Raw genomic sequence first — 23857 nt, forward strand, 5'->3', positions numbered from 1 at the left:
TGTATTGAGTTGAGTACTAACAGGTGGAGCCTGGGGTTTGTATTGAGTTGAGTACTAACAGATGGAGCCTGGGGTTTGTATTGAGGATTTTCCACTGACCACTATGTGTGTGCTGAGCAGGGAACAACTCTTGTCTGTCCTTATGGCCTTCTGTTGAGGTGAGTGCTTACAGGTAGATCCAGAAGTTTTCCTCTCTCTAACCTTACTTCCTCTCAGTAGTTGTCTGTTGACTCCCATCTAAAGGAGCTGTAACAAGAAAAGAGATTTGGGAAAAACTATCACGTAACAGCCCATTGGTGTTGCAGAGAGACTTAGATCTGGCAACCCAGCCCAGGCTCCTAGCCTGCTAATAAACATATTGTATCCCTGAATGTTGCGGAACCTAGCGCCAAGCAGTACTTGAGCTCTAAAGCCAATGAGATGACTGACAAGGCAAGCCATTGATGAAAATCTAATTATTGGACGCAGAGCCGAAGATCCCTCTCACTTTTCAGAGACGCCATACTTATAAGAAGTACCTTGACGAAACCTCAAGGATTCTTGTGTTTTATGTGTTTTTGTACAGGGCGTCTGTGTGGAGAATTTGATCTCTCAAACTCAAAGTATCAGTTACCATTATGGTTGCAAAATCCCCAGGTTTTCCAGAAATCCTGGTTGGATTATTCCAGATTTCCTGCATATTTCCTGCTGAGTCCAGGAATCTTCCAACAAGGATTTCTGAAAAACCTGGGGATTTTGGGAAAGTTATGAGAATTTTGCAACCCTATCCACCATTAAATCTCCACAGAATATCATGCCGTGTTCTGACTACAGAATAACAGAGACAGAGTGTCAGAGTTAGTATATTTTTAATTTGCTCACTTCTTCTCTTTCAGCCCCCTGTGGAGGAAACTTGACTGGATCCAATGGCTTCATCCTGTCTCCCAACTTCCCCCATCCCTACCCCCACAGCAAGGACTGTGATTGGCTAATAGCTGTCAACTCTGACTATGTCCTATCGCTGGCCTTCATCAGGTAACATGGCAGCATATTAGGCGCTAATACAGTTGAAGTTGGAAGTTTACATACACCTTAGCCAAATACATTTAAACTCGGTTTTTCACAATTCCTGACATTTAATCCTCGTAAAAATTCCCTGTCTTGGGTCAGTTAGGGTCAGTACTTTATTTTAAGAATGTGAAATGTCAGAATAATAGTAGAGAGAATGATTTATTTCAGCTTTTATTTCTTTCATCACATTCCCAGTGAGTCAGAAGTTTACATACACTCAATTAGTATTTGGTAGCATTGCCTTTAAATTGTTTAACTTGGGTCAAATGTGGAGGAGTTAGTGGAGGAGTGGCGGAGTGGCGGAGGGAGTTTTGGGCCATCTCTGCCCAGGGGATGAAATCCAACCACTCCCCCGGCCGGTCCTGGCAATAAGACCGCAGAAACCTAGCCACATCCTGGTTAACTCTCTCCACCTGCCCATTACTTTCGGGGTGAAACCCTGAGGTCAGGCTGACCGAGACCCCCAGACGTTCCATGAACGCCCTCCAGACCCTTGAAGTGAACTGGGGACCCCGATCAAACACTATATCCTCAGGCAGCCCGTAGTGCCGGAAGACGTGTGTAAACAGGGCCTCCGCAGTCTGTAGGGCCGTAGGGAGACCGGGCAAAGGAATGAGACGGCAGGACTTAGAAAACCGATCCACAACAATCCGTCACAAAATCCACCGATAGGTGTGACCACGGCCGTTGTGGAATGGGTAAAGGGTTGTAATTTCCCTCTGGGCAGGTGTCTAGGTGCCTCGCACTGGGCGCACACCGAGCAGGAGGAAACATACACCCTCACGTCCTTAGCTAAAGTGGGCCACCAGTACTTCCCACTAAGACAGCGCACTGTCCGACCGAAGCCAGGATGACCAGTGGAAGGTGGCGTATGAGCCCAACAGATCAATCGATCACGAACATCAGACGGAACGTACTTATGTCCAACCGGACACTGGGTGGGAGTGGGCTCCGCATGTAACGCCCGCTCGATGTCCGAGTCAACCTCCCATACCACCAGTGCCACCAGGCAAGAAGCCGGTATTATGGGAGTGGGATCCGTGGACCGCTCCTCTGTGTCATACATCCGAGACAGTGCGTCTGCCTTAGCATTCTGGGAACCTGGTCTGTAGGATAGAGTGAACACAAAATGGGTGAAAAACATGGCCCACCTTGCCTGGCGAGGATTCATTCTCCTCGCCTTCCGGATGTACACCAGATTGCGGTGGTCAGTCCAAATGAGAAAAGGGTGTTTAGCCCCCTCAAGCCAATTCCTCCACGCTTTCAGAGCCCCGACAACAGCCAACAGCTCCCGATCCCCCACATCATAGTTTCGCTCCGCCGGGCTGAGCTTCTTCGAAAAGAACACACAGGGGCGGAGTTTTGGTGGTGTACCCGAGCGCTGAGACAGCACAGCTCCTATCCCAGCCTCGGACGCATCCACCTCTACTATGAACGCTAAGGAGGGATCAGGATGAGCCAACACAGGAGCTGAGGTAAACAGAGCCTTCAGGTGACCAAAAACCCTGTCCGCCCCAGCTGATCACTGCAGTTGCACCGGTCCCCCCTTCAGCAAAGAGGTAATCGGAGCCGCTACCTGACTAAAGCCCCAGATAAACCTCCGGTAGTAGTTGGCAAAACCTAAGAACCGCTGCACCTTCTTTTCCGTGGTTGGAGTCGGCCAATTACGCACGGCTGAAATGCGGTCATTCTCCATCTCCACCCCTGACTCGGACAGGCGATACCCTAGGAAGGAGATGGACTGTTGGAAGAACAGACATTTCTCCGCCTTAACGTACAGGTCATGCTCCATCAGTCGACCAAGCACCTTGCGCACCAGAGACACATGCTCGGCGCGTGTAGTGGAGTATATTAGAATGTCATCTATATACACCACTACACCCTGCCCGTGCAGGTCCCTGAAAATCTCGTCTACAAAGGATTGGAAGACGGATGGAGCATTCATCAACCCGTACGGCATGACAAGGTACTCATAGTGTCATGGCTGTTGTCGGTTAAGGAGGACCAAAATGCAGCAGAAATAACTGTACTCATCCTCTTTATTAAACCTCTATAGTCAATGCACGGGCGTAAACCTCCATCCTTCTTCTTCACAAAAAAATACTCGAGGAGGCAGGTGAAGTGGAAGGCCGAATGTATCCCTGTACCAGAGATTCGATGATATATGTTTCCATAGCCGCTGTCTCCTCCTGTGACAGAGAATACACGTGACTCCTAGGAAGTGCTGCATCTACCAGGAGATTTATCGCACAATCCCCCCATCGATGGGGTGGTAGTTGAGTCGCCTTCTTTTTACAGAAGGCGAGAGCCAAATCAGCATATTCAGCGGGGATGTGCATGGTGGAGACCTGGTTTGGACTCTCCACCGCAGTTGCACCTATGGAAACACCTATACACCTCCCTGAACACTGACGTGACCATCCCTTGAGAGCCCTCAGTTGCCACGAAATAGTGGGATCATGATTGGCCAACTAGGGAAACCTCATGACCCTCCTGTGTTATCATACATAGTGGAGCTGTGACCTCCCTAATCAGACCCGACCCTAAAGGACGACTATCTAAGGAATGTACAGGGAAGGGCACATCAACAGGAACAATAGGGATTCCTAATCTATGAGTAAACGAACGGTCAATAAAGTGAATCTAGTAGCGCCTTATGCTGGGAATGCGGGGAAAACTCATTATTTAGATATATATGTGCGCAACAGGAAGCTCTGGGTGAGTTGGGTGCATACTCACCTGGGATGATCCACCAGTGCCCTGCCTGCTGCCTCGACTTCCTGGGGAACCTCTCCAGCACCGACCAGCAGTGTGTCCTCTGCGGCCACAGGTAGTGCAGGAAACAGCCTCCCCTCCGGTCACCCTTAGAGCAGCACCTCCGAGCTCCATAGGTGTAGGATCAGAGGTGCTGGGGGATGGAATGGATGGACCCCGATCCGGACATCCGCGGGTGGCCAACAGGTTATCCAGCCGGATGGATAAATCCACCAGCTGGTCGAGGGTAAGGGTGGTGTCCCTGCAGGCCAGCTCCCGACGAACATCCTCCCGTAGACTACATTGGTAATGGTCAATCAGGGCCCTCTCATTCCATCTTGCGCTGACAGCCAGGGTCCTGAAGTCCAGTGCGAATTCCTGTGTGCTCCTCATCCCCTGTCTGAGATGGAACAAGCGTTCCCCCGCCGCTCTCCCCTCAGGTGGATGATTGAAGACCGCCCGGAAGCGGCGGGTGAAATCCTCATAGCGGACCAACGTTGCATCTATACTTCCCCATTCCGCGTTGGCCCACTCAAGCGCCTTCCCCGACAGACAGGAGATGAGGGCGGACACGCTCTCGTATCCCGAGGGAGCCGGGAGGACGGTCACCATGTAGAGCTCCAACTGGAGCAGGAACCCCTGGCACCCGGCAGCCGTCCCATCATAAGTGCTCAGGAGCGAGAGCCGAATCCCACTGGGTCCAGGTGACGGAGGATTAGACAGCGGTGTTGGTTGTGGTGTTGGTTGGAGTGAAGTTGATTGGGTTGTGGGAACACCCCCCCCCTTCTCCATCGTTCCATGGTGAGCAGCACGCGATCCATGGCTGTGCCAAGATGTTGGAGCATCGTCACGTGCTGCTGGACGCGTTCCTCCACTGGTACCGGAGGACTGGGTGCACCTGCTGACTCCATAAAAAAGTGGTGCGTGATTCTGTCAGGTGTCAGTTGTGCAGAGATGAGGACGGAGTCAGGCGCAGGACACAGAACTGAGAAAAATAACGTACTTTACTCTGGAAAATAATCAGCCAAATAAATCCACGCAGGGATAACAAAACCCTAACACAAAAGACTAACACAAAACCAGGAAACAATCACGCACAAAACATAATGAGAACCAGAGGGTTAACTTCTCTAGGGCCGGCGGGACGAAATCGTCCCACCTACGTAACAGCCAGTGGAATCCTGTGGCGCGTTATTCAAATACCTTAGAAATGCTATTACTTCAATTTCTCAAACATATGACTATTTTACACCATTTTAAAGACAAGACTCTCGTTAATCTAACCACACTGTCCGATTTCAAAAAGGCTTTACAACGAAAGCAAAACATTAGATTATGTCAGCAGAGTACCCAGCCAGAAATAATCAGACACCCATTTTTCAAGCTAGCATATAATGTCACAAAAACCCAGAAGACAGCTAAATGCAGCACTAACCTTTGATGATCTTCATCAGATGACACACCTAGGACATTATTTTATACAATACATGCATGTTTTGTTCAATCAAGTTCATATTTATATCAAAAACCAGCTTTTTACATTAGCATGTGACGTTCAGAACTAGCATACTAGTTTACTAGCAAACTTCTGGTGAATTTACTAAATTACTCACGATAAACGTTCACAAAAAGCATAACAATTATTTTAAGAATTATAGATACAGAACTCCTCTATGCACTCGATATGTCCGATTTTAAAATAGCTTTTCGGTGAAAGCACATTTTGCAATATTCTCAGTAGATAGCCCGGCATCACAGGGTTAGCTATTTAGACACCCAGCAAGTTTAGCACTCACCAAAGTCAGATTTACTATAAGAAAAATGTTATTTCCTTTGGTGTTCTTCGTCAGAATGCACTCCCAGGACTTCTACTTCAATAACAAATGTTGGTTTGGTCCCAAATAATCCATAGTTATATCCAAATAGCGGCGTTTTGTTCGTGCGTTCAAGACACTATCCGAAAGGGTAAATAAGGGTTACGAGCATGGCGCATTTCGTGACCAAAAATATGTAAATATTCCATTACCGTACTTCGAAGCATGTCATACGCTGTTTAAAATCCATTTTTATGCCATTTTTCTCGTAAAAAAGCGATAATATTCTGACCGGGAATCTGCATTTAGGTAAACAGATGAAAGAAAATAAAGCATGGGGTCGACTCGGGCACGTGCCTAAGCCCATAGTACTCTGATCGGCCACTTGCCAAAAGCGATAATGTGTTTCAGCCAGAGGCTGCCTCGATATCGTTCAGCTTTTTCCCGGGCTCTGAGAGCCTAAGGGAGCCATAGGAAGTGTCACGTTAGAGCAAAGATCCTCAGTCTTCAATAAAAAGAGCCCAGATGAACAACAACTTGTCAGACAGGCCACTTCCCATATAGAATCCTCTCAGGTTTTTGCCTGCCATATGAGTTCTGTTATACTCACAGACACCATTCAAACAGTTTTAGAAACTTTAGGGTGTTTTCTATCCAAAGCCAATAATTATATGCATATTCTAGTTACTGGGCAGGAGTAGTAACCAGATTAAATCGGGTACGTTTTTTATCCGGCCGTGTCAATACTGCCCCCTACCCCCAACAGGTTAAATAGGGAAATAATAATAACGTAATGGGAACCAGGTGTGAACAATCAAGACATAACAAATGGAAAAAGAAACGTGGATCGGTGGCAGCTAGAAAGCCGGCGACGACGACCGCCGAACGCCGCCCGGACAAGGAGAGGCACCAACTTCGGCAGAAGTCGTGACAGTTTCAGGTAGCCTTCCACAAGCTTCCCACAATAAGTTGGTTGAATTTTGACCCATTCCTCCTGACAGAGCTGGTGTAACTGAGTCAGGTTTGTAGCCCCCCTTGCTCGCACAAACCTTTTCAGTTCTGCTCAAAAATGTTCTATAGGAATGAGGTCAGGGCTTTGTTGTCCTTAAGCCGTTTTGCCACAACTTTGGAAGTATGCTTGGGGTCATTTTCCATTTGAAAGACCCATTTGCGACCAAGCTTTGACTTCCTGACTGATGTCTTGAGATGTTGCTTCAATATATCCACTAATTTTCCATCCTAATGATGCCATCTATTTTGTGAATTGCACCAGTCCCTCCTGCAGCAAAGCACCCCCACAACATGATGCTGCCACCCCCGTGCTTTGCCGTTGGGATGGTGTTCTTCGTCTTGCAAGGCTCCTCCTTTTTCCTCCAAACATAACGATGGTCATTATGGCCAAACAGTTCTATTTTTGTTTCATCAGACCAGAGGACATTGCTCCAAAAAATACTATCTTTGTCCCCATATGCAGTCGCAAACCGTAGTCTGGCTTTTTTATGGTGGTTTTGAAGCAGTGGCTTCTTCCTTGCTGAGCGGACTTTCAGGTTATGTTGATATAGGACTCGTTTTACTGTGGATATAGACACTTTTGTACCTGTTTCCTCCAGCATCTTCACAAGGTCCTTTGCTGGTGTTCTGGGATTGATTTGCACTTTTCGCACCAAAGTACTTTCATCTCTAGGAGACAGAAAGTGTCTCCTTCCTGAGCGGTATGGCGGCTGCATGGTCCCATGGTGTTTATACTTGCGTACTATTGTTTGTACAGATGAACGTGGTACCTTCAGGCATTTGGAAATTGCTCCCAAGGATGAATCAGACTTGTGGAGGTCTGAGGTCTTGGCTGATATCTTTTGATTTTCCCATGATGTGTGGCTCAGTTGGTAGAGCATGGTGTTTGCAACGCCAGGGTTGTGGGTTCGATTCCCACAGGGGACCAGTACGGGGGAAAAAAAAGAAAAAAAATGTATGAAATGTATGCATTCACTACTGTAAGTCGCTCTGGATAAGAGTGTCTGCTAAATGACTAAAATGTAAATGACCAAAATGTAAAATGTAAGCAAACAGGCACTGAGTTTGAAAGTAGGCCTTGAAATACATCCACAGGTACACCTCTAATTGACTCAAATTATGTCAATTAGCCTATCAGAAACTTCTAAAGCCCTGACATAATTCTCTGGAATTTTCCAAGCTGTTTCAAGGCACGGTCAATTTAGTGTATGTAAACTTCTGACCCATTGGAATTGTGATACAGTGAATTATAAGTGAAATAATCTGTCTGTAAACAATTGTTGGAAAAATTACTTGTGTAATGCTCAAAGTAGATGGCCTAATTGACTTGCCAAAACTATAGTTAACAATACATTTGTGGAGTGGTTGAAAAACAAGTTTTAATGACTCCAAACTAAGTGTATGTAAACTTCCCACTTCAACTGTAGGGGCTAGTTTTCTCCGAAGTGATTAAGGCCTACTCTCCCTATCAGTTCCACTGAATGCACACATGCACGCAAGGTGGACCTTAATGGGAATTTTGTCACAATCACATTGAGGGGTGTGAGGTGATTATACAACGGTCTCTGCTAACTGCTATCACTGTTATATTAAGATGCAATTAATGTGTTCGGCGGGTAATTAGCTTCCCCAGCTGGACTTCCTTGCTTTGACCTTTCTCAGCTCCCCACTTTTAAGGTGCTGTATCAAGACATCTCGGCCTGCGTTGACTGATGCAGCCAATTAATAGAAGAACAAAGCAAGAACTTAATGTGTTTCACACCTAAATTGTGTAACTGTTTTCATTTAACCTTTGGCGGCGGCAAGGCTTGAGCGGGCGCAGGGGCCTTCCATGGCAGACAGGTGCCAAAGGTCAAAACGGGGTTAGGTTTGACTGCCGATAGGCTACACAGTGTGGTGTATAGCTGACAGATGTTACCACTGCTGCCACACTCTAAGTTAAACCTCTAACTTCAAGCTGTGAGATGAGGCCTCCCCCTGCCTTTCCCCTACCAGCAGCTAGCTCCTCCTAATCCTGTCTGCATCAAAGGGTGATGCAGCCACGTACCTGTCCCTTGGCAGCCCGCCCTGTGCCAGACATGAGGCTGTGTGTGTGTGTGTGTGTGTGTGTGTGTGTGTGTGTGTGTGTGTGTGTGTGTGTGTGTGTGTGTGTGTGTGTGTGTGTGTGTGTGTGTGTGTGTGTGTGTGTGTGTGTGTGTGTGTGTGTGTGTGTGTGTGTGTGTGTGCGTGCGTGTGTGTGCGTGCGAGAGATTGAGGACTAAGCGTGAGAGAGAGAGAGAGAGAGAGAGCGAGAGAGAGGGAGTGAGGACTAAGGGTGAGAGAGACAGTGAGGACTAAGGGTGAGAGAGATTGAGGATTAAGGGTGAGAGATTGAGAAGGAGAGATTGAGGACTAAGGATGAGAGATTTAGAGAGAGAGATTGAGGACTAAGGGTGAAAGATTGAGAGAGGGAGATTGAGGACTAAGGGTGAGAGATTGAGAGATTGAGGATTAAACATGAGAGATTTAGAGAGAGAGATTGAGGACTAAGGGTGAGAGATTGAGGACTGAGAGAGAGAGAGAGAGAGAGAGAGAGAGAGAGAGAGAGAGAGAGAGAGAGAGATTGAGGACTAAGGGTGAGAGATTGAGGAGAGAGAGAAAGAAATAGTGCAAGACAGAAAAATAAAGAAAGAGAGGGGGTGAGATAAAAGTAACATCTCCTTAGTTGTATTAAAAAAAATAAAAAATTATATTTGAGCTGAAAGCAAGCCACTGCAGTGATGATGACACAGCAGTTTTCAAGCGACCAGTATCAGGCAGCCATTTTGGTTCCACCGGTTAGACAGTTTCATCTGGTGTGTAAAGTGAGCTCTCTTCTCATTTGAATGGTCCTATCCCACAAAACAATGAAGTAAATAACACAGTACAGTGGAAAAGTGGCTATTGGCAGTGGGACGGTGGTACAGGGTTAACCAGGGTTCTCTAATGAAAAGCCTTTTATTTTGTTCTATCTCGCAGACGACCATTATACACTCCATTATACACTCCATTACTGACACTATTCTCCCCAAAAAGACCACCACATTAAATATGTTCCCAATCAAAATAGAGAAAATTAATATTAATATATTGTAAAAAAAAGTCAGGGTTGACATGGTGAGGAATAAGGAGGCCCAGCACCGAGCCCTGGGGGACACCCTTTGTAACTGCAGCAGTGTAATATTATATAGTAAAAAGGGACCCATTGCATTGGCAAGGTGTCAAATTTGGATTTCATTGTCATTGTCACCAAATTGGGTATTATCTTCGCCGCGTATTCGTTAGCTACCAAGTAAAATTGGTTGAGTGACAGCTCCAGAGGCTAAACTAAAAAAAACATCTGAACACATCTGGTTATCAACATTTAATGACTTTATTAATATGGTGTAGAGCAGGAGTTTCCCCCCCATGTTTGGATTTCTATTATCTTACAATGAGCCCTTAGCCTTAGATACAGGCTCATTGAAGTGTGGCAATATCACTTAGCGTACTCTTTCAGAAATATTATTAAAGAAAATACACCTCCAAATGTCTCTTACGTAAATGAACTTCCCTGATAGAGAAAACGCACACACAAACACACACACCCACAAACACAGCACACGCACACACTCATTCTCGAAAATGCGGAGCATGGGAGAGGAGCTGTTAGTAGACAAACTTTTGTGATGAGGTTGCAGCTCAATAGGATAAGTGCCTCATCTTTGACTATACCAAAGCAATTACACTCCCCGGGTATTTATAGATGCTAGCATCCTTAGTGTTAGCGTTTTCCCACAGCACAGATAAGGGAAATTAATGGAGCGCTAGCAACCGCTAACTGGGTAAAGGGGGATATCATCATGTTGTCCGGCTCCACAGCTGAGACCCATAGAGAGGAGAGGTTACAGATGATCTGAGGAATCTATTCATTAGCGTCTGTGGCATTAGGTAGACACAGGCATCTGAGGCATCTGCCACTGTGTGTCAATGTGTGAATCGCGGGGCCTTTTGAGTGTTGTCTCTAACCTCCCACCTCGACCGTGCACACAAGGCCATGAAAGCAGACAGTATTTTCTAGTCATCTCTGCCGATTTGATTTGATGTATTACTGTATACGGCGCACAGACAGATGAATTGAAACCCAAACAAGCTCAGCAGAAAGAGAGAGAGTTTCTCTAAAAGGGTTTTCTAAAAAAAGAACACGCTCCTCCAGATATGGTATGGCGGGGGAATTGGATGGAGTCTTTGATCTGATTTGTCTCTTTCTCTCTTACTCTCTCTTACTCTCTCTCTCTCTATCCCTCCCTCTAGTTTCAGCATTGAGCCCAACTATGACTTCCTGTATATCTACGACGGCCCAGACAGCAACAGCCCTCTGATTGGTAGCTTTCAGGACAGCAAGCTTCCGGAGAGGATCGAGAGCAGCTCCAACACCATGCACCTGGCTTTCCGCAGCGATGGCTCTGTCAGCTACACCGGTTTCCACCTGGAATACAAAGGTAGTAGGACAGGGGAACGTTTCTGCTTAGCTGTTTAAATTGGTTCCTATACCAACGTCAGACATGTGCATTGTTTCCTTTCATTGTTTTGTATGTGCAGAATGTGTAATGAGAATCCAAATGTTTTCTATCCACAGTATTCTGATAGTAGAGGTGGATACAATGTTTTAGCATTTGAATTATGAGTTTTGTTAAACTCTCCTCAACATCTTTCAACAAAGAAACTCCCTCACTGCCTGTGTTACCTATTTGCATCTGCTGTACACACTACTATTAAAGCTTTTTTGTTATATACTGTATGTGTATATATATCTTTCCCCGCTTCAGCCAAGCTGCGTGAGTCGTGCTTTGATCCAGGCAGTGTGATGAACGGGACCAGGTTGGGCAGCGACTACAAGCTGGGTTCCACCGTGACGTTCTACTGCGAGTCGGGATACGTTCTCCAGGGCTACTCCACGCTCACCTGCATCATGGGGGACGACGGCAGGCCCGGCTGGAACAGGGTGCTGCCCAGCTGTCAAGGTACAAAACATGCATACTGACATAGGCCAACCTGATGAAGCTAGAGAAAGGCCGTTAGATATGGTCATAGCAGTGTACTAAAGGAAATAAATCTGTTAGGATGTTTACTGAGCTGGGAGAAAAATCCAATAAAACAATTTGTGGGGAAAAAGATGGGGGTAAAAGGATTGCCCAAAAGTTGTAGTAGCCACTGTAAAACAATCAATATGACTTACAGCACACATATAAGCACACGGAAGATAATCATAAGACTAGACTGCTAAGCTGTCTGTGTAATCCTTGTGTGTGTTCCATGCTGCTCGTTTCTGGAAGACTTCGCATGGCCAATGTATTGAATAAATGTGAGCTAGATGCTCCTTCAGAGAGGTACATTAGAAGTTGAGCGGTGCTCAGTGTGTCTGTTTGTGTTCCCCAGCACCGTGTGGGAGTCGTTCCACAGGGTCAGAGGGCACGGTGCTGTCTCCTAACTTCCCCCGCAACTACACCTCAGGACACAGCTGTGTGTACTCCATCTCCGTGCCACGAGAGTTCGGTAAGTACACACAGTTATACAATTCATTCAAATTTGAGTGAAATGACCTTGATAAGCTCGGGACTTTGGTAAGGACACACGTCCTGACACTTGTGCTTGGGATATGTTTGGTCTGACATATGCTGGAGGTGGCATGAACTCTTAACAGTCTTTCGTAAAAGACAGATTTGCTGCCAACTCCGTGCCACCTAAGTTTGGTAAGGACACATACAGTATAAACTTAATCGTCGAGACCTTTGGTATGAAATAAGATCAATGTGGTGGGAATTCATGATAGTCTGTGAACGTTTTTTTTTAACAAAAGATGGACTTCACTGAAAATACTGTAGCAGTCTTCTTTGCTTCATAGCAGATTTCAATTTCATGCATTTTTTATGCCAAACATCGATGTTGAAAAAGTTCAACACATCCATCATCGCTTTGGAACATTTTTGCCATTTCATCTTGATATTAGGCCACGATTTGATGACATTGGCTTCTGCTGTATAAATATTTTTGTGTTCTTCATCCCATTTCATTCTTTCATCAGTATTGTCCCTCAGAGGTGGTTATAAGAAAACTCTCAGAGTGGATGAATTAGATGTGTCGTACTTTATTAGGATTCGTTGTATGTTGGGCAGGGTCAGAAACAGCAAAGTGGTGCGCACTTGTAACTAAGCAACAAGCCGGCGATTTGCTGTGATGTGCAGTTTTAAAAAGCTTTTAATGGCGTTAGGACTTGTCTCACCAGAGGGTGAGGCATAATAGTGATTTTACATCAGGTGGATGTGATCTGTCTTCAAATGTTTCTCCATCCAACACCCATTAATTGGGATGTAGCACACTGTATTTGATAATTATATCAACTCCAAATCTTTATTCTAATGCTCATATATCCTTTCATGTGGTTAAGATGACTGTTTTTCACTGATTGGTCTCTCTTCCAATAGTTTTCAATGCATCGTGTTATGTGAGTTAACACTGTAAATTTAATGAAAAGATTGACGTTTCAGCATGCTAGCTTGTTAAATTGCAAAGTGTTACAATACCATTGCACTTGATTTACACTGCCTGTCTTAATCAATCAGCGAAAATAATGTAGTAGAAAAGTAAATTGTGTTACATTTGGACAGCAACCATGGCCTGTCTCTGAGGTGGTGTACAAAGTCATGGGGCGCATCCTAAATACTACCCTATGGGCCCTGGTCAACATTTTGCTCTACATTTTGGTCATTTAGTAGACGCTCATATGTAACGCCCCTAGAGTTGATTGATGCACCTGTGCATCACACGGTGACGTCATTTTGAATATTGAACAGCTCCCTGTGTGTTTATGCTAGAGACTTACCGTTTCTTGTAGTGACTGCAGCTCAGTCCTCTCTTTGTGCCTATTCCATAACATAGGGCTTGTTAAAGTGGCCTTTTTCTACACAATACGATCCGTACAATTGTCACAATTGTCTGTAAAACCCGATCCGTGTGAGCTACAAACTAATAAGTCAACACCAATGAAAGATCTCACAAACACGACAGTTTTGACTCTACGACATCCACAAGCTTTACGACAGTCGTCTGAACTCTGTCATGGACGTCCTCATTTCGAAGAGGTTTTCTCACAAAACCGACTGTCTAGATTGACCGAACCATTGGAGCTACAAACTAATATGTCACCAATATGGAAAGGGGCGACTCTCACAAACACGAAAGTCTGAAGTTAACCCAGTATCAGGCTGTAAAAATAGCAAAAAGTGCATAGGGGGTCAAATGTGTCACAAATAACGTGACAAAACATGGGTCAAATTTTTGTTGTTGTTTTTCTTATATCTCTCAGAAATAGGACAGACAATTCAAAATCTTGACCCTTATGATTTCTTTTTGGACTGTCTGTTTTGCCATGTACACGTGTCATTTAATGTGTTTCTATGAGCAATAGCAGTAAAGGCCAAATTCAATGTTTCATCAAAAAATCTTTTGATACATACTGGGGTCCTAAAATTCTAAATCAAATGGCTAAATGATGCATTGTATAATCCTATTAAAACAATTCCATAAGTTAGCTAGATATTGTGATCTAAGGGCTTAGACCTACAGGTAACAACAACAACAAATGGTATTTAACAAATATTTATGTCACTGTTACTCTTAATATTTTAAGCTTCACCACCATTAGTTTAGTAATGTGCTTTAAAGCTGATTGTTTGAAAGAAAATAGTTGATTATGTGTGCCAAACACAATACAGATATAACTCAGGTTACTCAGTAGAGTTTTGCTCAGACAGTGGGGGGCAATGGGAAGGGTTGTTGTGAGGATTATTTCTCATTTCTATCCCTCTGTGTGACCCAGTCCTGTCAGTCCTCTAACTCGGAGTTCACAATACTGCTCTCTCAAACCCAGAGATATCCATTTAAAAGGAGTGAATTTGTTCTCTAAAGCCAGATACAAAAAGCCTGGCTCTTTTGTGGTGTGGATTTGCTCAAAGGGGATTGACTCTTCAACAGCCCTTCTTAACACTCACTTGGTACTGTTAACTGTTGTCTCTGGCTGTAACTGTTATAAATGTCTATATCCATGTCTATAGAATGCATTGCGTTTATTTATAGCCTTTGTGTTATAGACTTTGTGTGTGTGTGTGTGTGTGTGTGTGTGTGTGTGTGTGTGTGTGTGTGTGTGTGTGTGTGTGTGTGTGTGTGTGTGTGTGTGTGTGTGTGTGTGTGTGTGTGTGTGTGTGTGTGTGTGTGTGTCCTATTACCCCGATACCTCCACAGTATAGTTGTAATGTAATGAATATCAGTCATTTAATTTGATATGATTAAGACATTGGACTTGAAACCATCAGGCTTAGTAAACAATGTGGAGGATAATTGATTGCTGGCTACAATTGGCCGAATGTGCTCTAATCACTATATTAAAATATGCAAGCGTTTTTCTGTCACAAACTACATAGCATATCTCTGTCACGTGGACTTTTGGGGTAGACACATCTGAAGACAAGGTTATCTGAAATGTGCCAGGATTCATGAGAGCGTTAGTAAGCCTATTCTAGCTCCTGCGTTAGGTCCAAGTGAAGACTGTAAACCTTCAGGTTCTCTTCTCCCATGGCAAAACACAAATACAATTCACTTGAACGAGATCAATAAAGACATAAATAGATTGGAGATGGAGAAGTTTGTTCCCAAGATGTATGTTTGCCTTTCTGTGTAATGCACGACCAACAGGAGCCAACAGGGAGCTAACGGGGAGCTAACAGGTAGCCAACAGGGAGCCAACGGGGAGCTAATGGGGAGCTAATGGGGAGCTAACAGGTAGCCAACGGGGAGCTAACAGGGAGCTAACGGGTAGCCAACAGGGAGCTAACGGGGAGCTAACAGGTAGCCAACGGGGAGCTAACGGGGAGCGAACGGGTAGCCAACAGGGAGCTAACGGGGAGCTAACAGGTAGCCAACAGGGAGTCTACAGGGAGCCAACAGGGAGCTAACAGGTAGCCAACGGGGAGCCAACGGGGAGACAACGGGGAGCTAACAGGGCGCCAACGGGGAGCCAATGGGGAGCCAACAGAGAGCCAACGGGGAGCCAACGGGGAGCTAACGGGGAGCTAACGGGTAGCTAACGGGTAGCCAAGGTTCAGTGATTTCACTGGATTTTCATCTGAAGGTAATAGGTATCATGGATATTAACATAGACAGTAATCTTAGACAGCATCTTTTGTGCGCCTCTGCTTTATCTGCCATTGGTTTTGATTGACCTGATCTTTGATCACTGTGAGCAGCACATTCTGGACATAAATCACTGGTAGAACATCAGTAGCAAGGGACCACAACACACACATAGAAAGACATACACACTTCCATGGACGCATGCACAAACACACACACATACATACAGACGCATACACAGATGCATACATACACATCTATAAATGCACGCACGCACACACACAGACAGACAAATACACAGATGCATACACACACATATCTATGAATGCACACACACATACACACACACAAACAGATTGTTACAAGATGCAGGCATCGCAATTTGTTGTTCCCTCTGACAAACAATGCTAACGGTGGGAAGGCTGAATTCTCATTTCACTAGCCCAGCAGGATAACTGGTTGCAATAATGAAGTCATTGCAACCAGCTTAGTCGTCTGGGACAATAGCTAAAGTTTTTGCTAGAATTGGTCAATTTTTGAGCAACAACGGCACAGTACATTTATAGCATCTCTTCATAATATGAAATCCTAGATCAGCACTCCTACTCTGAAGGTGGCTCAGACTCTAGCCTTTCTGAGGTAAAGTGTTAATCCTATGGGTTCACTGCTCTAAATTATTTTGCCTCTATAGCCTATTTATTGCCTTACCTCCCTAATCTTCTACATTTGCACACACTGTACATAGATTTTTCATTAGTGTTATTGACTGTATGTTTGTTTATGTGTAACTCTGTGTTGTTTTTGTTGCACTGCTTTGCTTTATCTTGGCCAGGTCACTGTTGTAAATGAGAACTTGTTCTCAACTGACCTACCTGGTTAAATGAAGGTCAAATAAAAAAAATGTTTTTTGTGTTTATTAATGTGTTTAATATTTTTTTATAATCAGAAAATAGAAAGTGACATGTCATTTGAAAGCTACAGGCCTTGTATTTTTGTAAATCAAAATCTTACTGCTAGCATAAGAACCCCCCACCCCCCCCATAAAGGCCGTAAAGTTTGTAATGTAGATCAAGTCACCAAAAGTGCAAACATTTAGTATGCATGGAAAGGGTACACCCTGATGGTCATTGCATTTCCTTCTCCATCCACATTACCTTGTATGCATCCTCCACATGCACTGTTTATCTAGCTCACCATTTACAATAGGAAAAGTGAGTGATAAAATAAGTTTAAAGTGTCTTCAACTGTCTGTGTCTTATTTAAAAATGAAAACAAATCCAGAACTTGAAAGTGCTGATTGCTAAGGTCATTTTAAGATGTCAGGCTTAAATCCGTTCAACCATTAAGGCATAGTGACTCACTCACTACCCAAACCAGATACAACTGGTTTCAAGTGGCAAAGAGACGTCATGTGATCTCCTACTGCAATCTAGTGGACGAACTGGAAATCCGTCATAGCATACAGTATATATACATAAAATGGATAGGTAGAGACTTCAGCTTTCTCCTCATTCCTTTAAGACAAAACATGAAGGTATGGCACGTTGCACAAGCCCTGCACTTTTAAAATGGCTGTGTGCCAATGGGAATTTGTGCATGTCTGAGAATTCCTTTTTGGGACAGTAGCTGGTGACATATTTTATCTCAACCTAGACTTTCGAATGTCTTATCCACAACATGCTGATTTATATAAATATTTAATGAAATTGTCTCTGTGGTAGTCACAAACACCTTAAAACCTGTTTGGGATAAGGGGCAGTATTTTCACGGCGGATAAAAAATGTACCCGATTTAATCTGGTTACTACTCCTGCCCATATAATTAGTAGATTTGGATAGAAAACACTCTAAAGTTTCTAAAACTGTTTGAATGGTGTCTGTGAGTATAACAGAACTCATATGGCAGGCCAAAACCTGAGAAGATTCTATACAGGAAGTGCCCTGTCTGACAATTTGTTCTCCTTCTAGGGCATCTCTATCAAAAATACAGCATCTCTGCTGTAACGTGACATTTTCTAAGGCTTTCATTGACTCTCAGAAGGCGCCAGAAAGTGGAATGAGAGCTCTCCAGTCTCTCGGCGAAAAACAGCAGGGTTTTTTGTGAGTGGTCCTTCTGAGAACAATGACACTGGAGCGCGCGTGCACGAGACGACTCCATTTTTTCTTTCAGTGTTTGAATGAATACAACGTCGCCCGGTTGGAATATTATCGCTATTTTACGAGAAAAATAGCATAAAAATGTATTTTAAACAGCGTTTGACATGCTTCAAAGTACGGTAATGGAATATTTCGACATTTTTTGTCACGAAATGCGCCGGCGCATCACCCTTCGGCTAGTGACTTGAACGCTCGAACAAAACGGAGCTATTTGGATATAACTATGTATTATTTCGAACCAAAACAACATTTGTTGTTGAAGTAGAAGTCCTGGGAGTGCATTCTGACAAAGAACAGCAAAGGTAATCCAATTTTTCTTATAGTAAATCTGAGTTTGGTGAGGGCCAAACTTGGTGGGTGTCAAATTAGCTAGCCGTGATGGCCGGGCTATGTACTCAGAATATTGCAAAATGTGCTTTCACCGAAAAGCTATTTTAAAATCTGACACCGCGATTGCAAAAAGGAGTTCTGTATCTATAATTCTTAAAATGATTGTTATGTTTTTTGTCAACGTTTATCGTGAGTAATTTAGTAAATTCACCGGAAGTTTGCGATGGGTATGCTAGTTCTGAACATCACATGCTAATGTAAAAAGCTGGTTTTTGATATAAATATGAACTTGATTGAACAAAACATGCATGTATTGTATAACATAATGTCCTAGGAGTGTCATCTGATGAAGATCATCAAAGGTTAGTGCTGCATTTAGCTGTGGTTTTGGTTTTTGTGACATATATGCTTGCTTTGAAAATGGCTGTGTGATTATTTTTGGGAGGGTACTCTCCTGACATAACCTAATGTTTTGCTTTCGTTGTAAAGCCTTTTTGAAATCGGACAATGTGGTTAGATAAAGGAGAGTCTTGTCTTTAAAATGGTGTAAAATAGTCATATGTTTGAAAAATTTAAGTTTTTGCATTTTTTAGGTATTTGTAATTTGCGCCACGCTATACCATTGGATATTGGTGAGGCGTTCCGCTAGCGGAACGTCTGTCCCTAACAGGTTAATCTGAATCCCATAGTTCTTACCTTACTAACAGTACTAAACAGTGTTTGTAGGACTTATAGTTTTGAAACCAACATTTTATGAGGGTAGTATACAATATTATGCGTTTAGAAAATGCCACCATAGGGCATCAGAGTTTAACAGACCCACTCAAACAGATGTCGTGGCCATAATTCATCGCCATGCAGTATCCAATATGGATATGTTAATCCATTTTGGAAATTCCAAAGAACAGAATAAACTCATCAAACGTCTGTATATCGAAAGGAAGAACGGTTTTGGTTTGTAAGTCCAAAAAAGTGTCTTTCAACTCGACAAATTGAGCCACATTTCAAATTATCACTCTTTGAGAATAACTATTCCAGACGCAAGATGCACATCACTTCTGTTCAATTTTATTCTGTTATATTACATCTTGTTTTTTACTATAAAATAGGTATGACTGTGATAAGTGCTTGCGAAATAAGAGCTTCTTGTCTGCTAAATTAACAAAACAAGGCTATGCCATTGCACAGCAATAGGCTTCTACAAGCAAGCGCCACACTGTTGAGGTTACTACCTTTTTGATATACTTTGTTCAACGATATAATATTGTTACGTGCTCCTCTTGGGAACATAACACCCCGCTACATCTCAACTCCCCATGGAGTTAAAGTATATGATCGTAGGTGCGGGGAAGGACGACAGAAGCAGAGAAAAATACCATTTACAGGGAATTTATTATTCCTTAACACAGTAATGTGGGGAAAAGGGGCTGGATGGAACCAAAGCAAAGAAAGTAAAAGTTAGAGTCCCCTCTCCTACCTTACCTGCCTTCCCACTTCTTACCTAACCTTAAGCACCACCTGGCGCGCTAACCAAAATACAGGGGATGGTCCGCTCAGATCTTACCTAGTATGCATAGACAGATTAAATACTACGGGTTATGTATGCCCGCAGGCCTCTTGCCTAAACACTCCCAAGGTGGGTTCCCCTTCCCCCCCTGGGAACAAATTAAACAGAATAATTTAAGTGAACAATTTCAATTAACTAAAAACACTAAGACCTATTGGCATACACATACCTCTGAAGGAGCAGCTACAAAATAATATCAACAAAACTTTCATTGACCAACACAGGACATAAAAAGAAGCTCTCCTCCCTGAGGGAGGAACACTGGCTTTTATCTAGCAGGAGAAGGAGTTAGTAATTGAAGAGACAGCTGTTTCCCCTGACGAGAGGGAGGGGTCAGAGCTCCAATCAGCGATGGAGCCAACCAATCAGCTGCTTTAGGATTCCAGGAAGCCATTTCCTGAAATACACACACATACAAACCCACAACAACACAGAAACTGTGCACCGTAACAATATAAAAAGTTGATTTTACAGTTTCAATACATGAAAATGCCACATGTTTTTTTATTGACTGAATATATATGAGGCAATTTAGCAATTAGGATTTGTTATCTGTAATGGTTATGATAAATTAGGCATTGTTGCGCACTGTTGGCATGTAGATAAATTCACTTTTTTTTCAGTGCTGGTCTTCTGTTCTAAAAATAGCTTCTTCTTTTTGGCGGGGGTGGGTACTCGAGTACGGAAAAAGAAATCATGCAAGTACTCGAACAGTCCAAAAAGGTCAAATGCCCATCCCTACCACTCACCCATTCATTCATTTCCCCCGAACCCAGAGCCACCAATGTTAAAGAATGCACTGTTCTGCAGCATTTTTTTTAATGTTTCATTATTTTGTCACAAAGAATGACAGCAGCAATATTTCAGACAATGACAAGTTTGGTCTAGCAGATGATTAATGTAGAAGGAGAGAGAGCAGAGAGTGAAAGTGCTTCTCTCCCCTCCTCTCTCTCTCTCTCTCTCTCTCTCCCATCACTCTCTTTCTCTCTCACCCCTTTCTGCCCCCCTCTCTCTCTCTTTATCTCATTCTCTCTCTCTGGCCTCAGGCACACCATGTAAAATCAATGGAGAGATCTTCCTCTTCTCCTACCACGCCATTCCACTCACATTTAAGTGAACTATCCCTTTAATTGTAGAAAAGAGTTGGAATGTTGAATATTCAATACACTGGCTTGACTGTCCAATATTGTTATAGCCTCCTATATTCAGATTACGTTTGTATAGTCGTTTAAATCACCTGCAGACATTTTTCTTTATTCTTTGTTTCATAATGTCTGTTGTCCTTTTTCAGTCTATCATCTTTTTCTCTCACTCACTCAGGTTATTCTGGTGTTAAAAGGCAATTGATTTGGATTAAACCTGTTACTAAACAACCTGGGGATGCATTATTCGCAATTAGCATCAAATATAATCATATATAATATACTACATTGACATTTACAGTCCCACCAACAGTAGACGACTGCAATGCCAGGCAGCAGAACACACACAAAACATACACGCATGAAAGCACACACTTCCACCACATGATTGCTGCTGCTGTTACCAAGGGGATCATTTCACCATTATGTTGTTTTTTTACTGATGGGCTGTCTGCCATCATCTCCAGCCCATTTAAGGCTAATAAGGGAAAGGAAAAACCTAGTCAGTAGCACAACTGAGGGCATTCAACCAAAATGTGTTTCCTGCTTTTAACCCAAACCCTCTGAATCAGAGAGGTGATGTGGGCTGCCTTAATCGACGTCCACATTACCGGAACCCGTGGAGCAGTTGTTGTTGGCGATTAACTTGAATTATATTGACTGAGCTGTCTAGTTGTTGCATAATCGAGCTGATGTGCATGTTGGTTAAAAGAGAGAAACATTAACCCATGCCATTAACCTATTGAACTTTTCATACATTTATATGAAAATGCATTCTACTATTGTGTTATGCCATTGTTGACTCTTTGTGCACCAAAGGCTTGAGAGAGAGAGAGAGAGAGAGAGAGAGAGAGAGAGAGAGAGAGAGAGAATATCCCCCATCACAATAACCAAAACCTCATCACTTCTATAACCGTATATCTAACCCATCTTCTCCAGCTATACAGATGGCCTCCCGACACACCATATCTCCTGAAACATCTCCACACTTTTTATCATTTTATAGAACTCAAATTCCACCCTAGGGCGCACAAAGACCATCCAATTAAATATTAGTAAAGGGTCTGTTATCCCCCCACCTTTGACCCTGTTTCTCCTTGTTAGCCAAATAGCCAACTTTGCCTGAGCAAACAGAAAATTCAACAACACACATTTGGCCTTTTCCTTATTCGAATACCTCTACCCCATTATAAACATCCCGACATTAAACTCCACCCCCAACCGCTCAAACAGACATTCCAACAAAGACATTAATGGCATTAACCTGGCGCACACAGAAAACACATGATGCACAGTTTCACTCATGACACAGAAAGGACACCCCTGTCCGACTCCCGTGTCGCCCCTTGCCAACAAGCTATTAGTGGCCAGGGCTCCATGTAGAACCCTCCACTGGAGGTCCCCTGACCTCTTTGGTACTGGGGGTTTGTAGAGCCCCCTCTATCTAAAACCCACAATACTCTCTGACCCACATACCTCCTGCCACTGATGTGCCTTAACTCCTGGTAGGCTCCTAATGTTCCTCACCTTAATACAGAGGTTGTAAAGGGCTTTACTTCCCACCCAGTGGTGGAAAAAGTTCCCAATTATCATACTTGAGTAAAAGTGAAGACACCTTACTAGAAAATGACTCAAGTAAAAGTGAAAGTCTACCAGTAAAATACTACTTGATTCAAAGTCTAAAAGTATTTGGTTTGAAATATACTTAAGTATCAAAAGTAAAAGTAAAAGTGTAAATCATTTCAAATTCCTTATATTAAGCAAACCAGACGGCATAATTTTCTTGTTTATTTTAATTTACTGATAGCCAGGGGCATGCTCCAACACTCAGACATCATTTACAAACGAAGCATGTGTTTAGTGAGTCATTCAGATCAGAGGCAGTAGGGATGACCAGGGAAGTTCTCTTGATAAATGTGTGAATTTGATAATTTTCCTGTTCTGCTAAGCATTCAAAATGTAACGAGTACTTTTGGGTGCCAGGGAAAATCTAGAGTAAAAAGTATATAATTGTCACGTCCTGGCCAGTATAAGGGTTAATTGTTATTGTAGTTTGGTCAGGACGTGGCAGAGGGTATTTGTTTTATGTGGTCCGGGGTGGTGTTTTGGTAAAAGGGTGTTTGATTTAGTATTTCCGGGGTTTTTGGTTTATGGTCTATGTTTATGTATTTCTATGTGTAGTCTAGTAAGTGTGTTTCTATGTGGAGTTAATTGGGGTGGACTTCCAATTGAAGGCAGCTGTGTGGTGTTGCCTTTGATTGGAAGTCCTATATTAGTTGGGTGTGTTTGTCTGTGTGTTTGTGGGAAATTGTTCTGTGTTTAGCCTTGTGCCTTGCCAGACTGTCAGTGGATCGTTCGTTCTCTTGTTTGTTGTTTTTGTGTTCGTTTTGATTTAATAAATGTTCAAAATGAACAAACACAGTCCTGCTGCATTTTGGTCCTCCTTCACCAACGATACCCGTGACAATAATTTTCTTTAGGATTGTAGTGAAGTAAAAGTAAAAAAAAAAAGTTAAAGTAGGCAAAAATATAAATAGTAAAGTACAGATAACCCAAAAAACTACTTAAATAGTACTTTCAAGTATTTTTACTTAAATACTTTACACCACTGCTTCCACACACTCAAACTACCCCAGGCTCAGAGTGTTAAAGTCCAACAAGTCCTCCATACCCCCTTGCCAGTCCCCAGTTTCTGCCGTCACCTGCAGTGGCGGAAACATTGGTGGCCCCTCCCCCTTTGGCAGCAGCATGCATGCAGGTTCCCTCCAGTTGACATCAGTATGGTACAGCAGTCTCTGCGCCGCCTTTAGTCAGAATGCAGCCACCCTGCTTTCTAGTTCCACCAGG

At 43.4% G+C, this 23857-nt stretch overlaps 1 protein-coding gene across 1 annotated transcript in view; it reads left to right on the top strand.

Moving 5' to 3' along the window:
• The window catches only part of LOC106570400 (CUB and sushi domain-containing protein 3), a 738870-nt gene that overhangs the window by 477946 nt on the left and 237067 nt on the right, over positions 1-23857 (top strand). The window contains exons 29-32 of the mRNA XM_082961236.1: positions 876-1014; positions 10941-11128; positions 11456-11650; positions 12066-12182. Of these exons, the coding sequence (XP_082817362.1) occupies positions 876-1014; positions 10941-11128; positions 11456-11650; positions 12066-12182 (639 nt within the window). The remainder of the gene's footprint in view (positions 1-875; positions 1015-10940; positions 11129-11455; positions 11651-12065; positions 12183-23857) is intronic.

This window comes from Salmo salar, chromosome 14, assembly GCF_965601325.2.
Source record: "Salmo salar chromosome 14, fSalSal1, whole genome shotgun sequence".
Classification (NCBI taxonomy): Eukaryota; Metazoa; Chordata; class Actinopteri; order Salmoniformes; family Salmonidae; genus Salmo; species Salmo salar.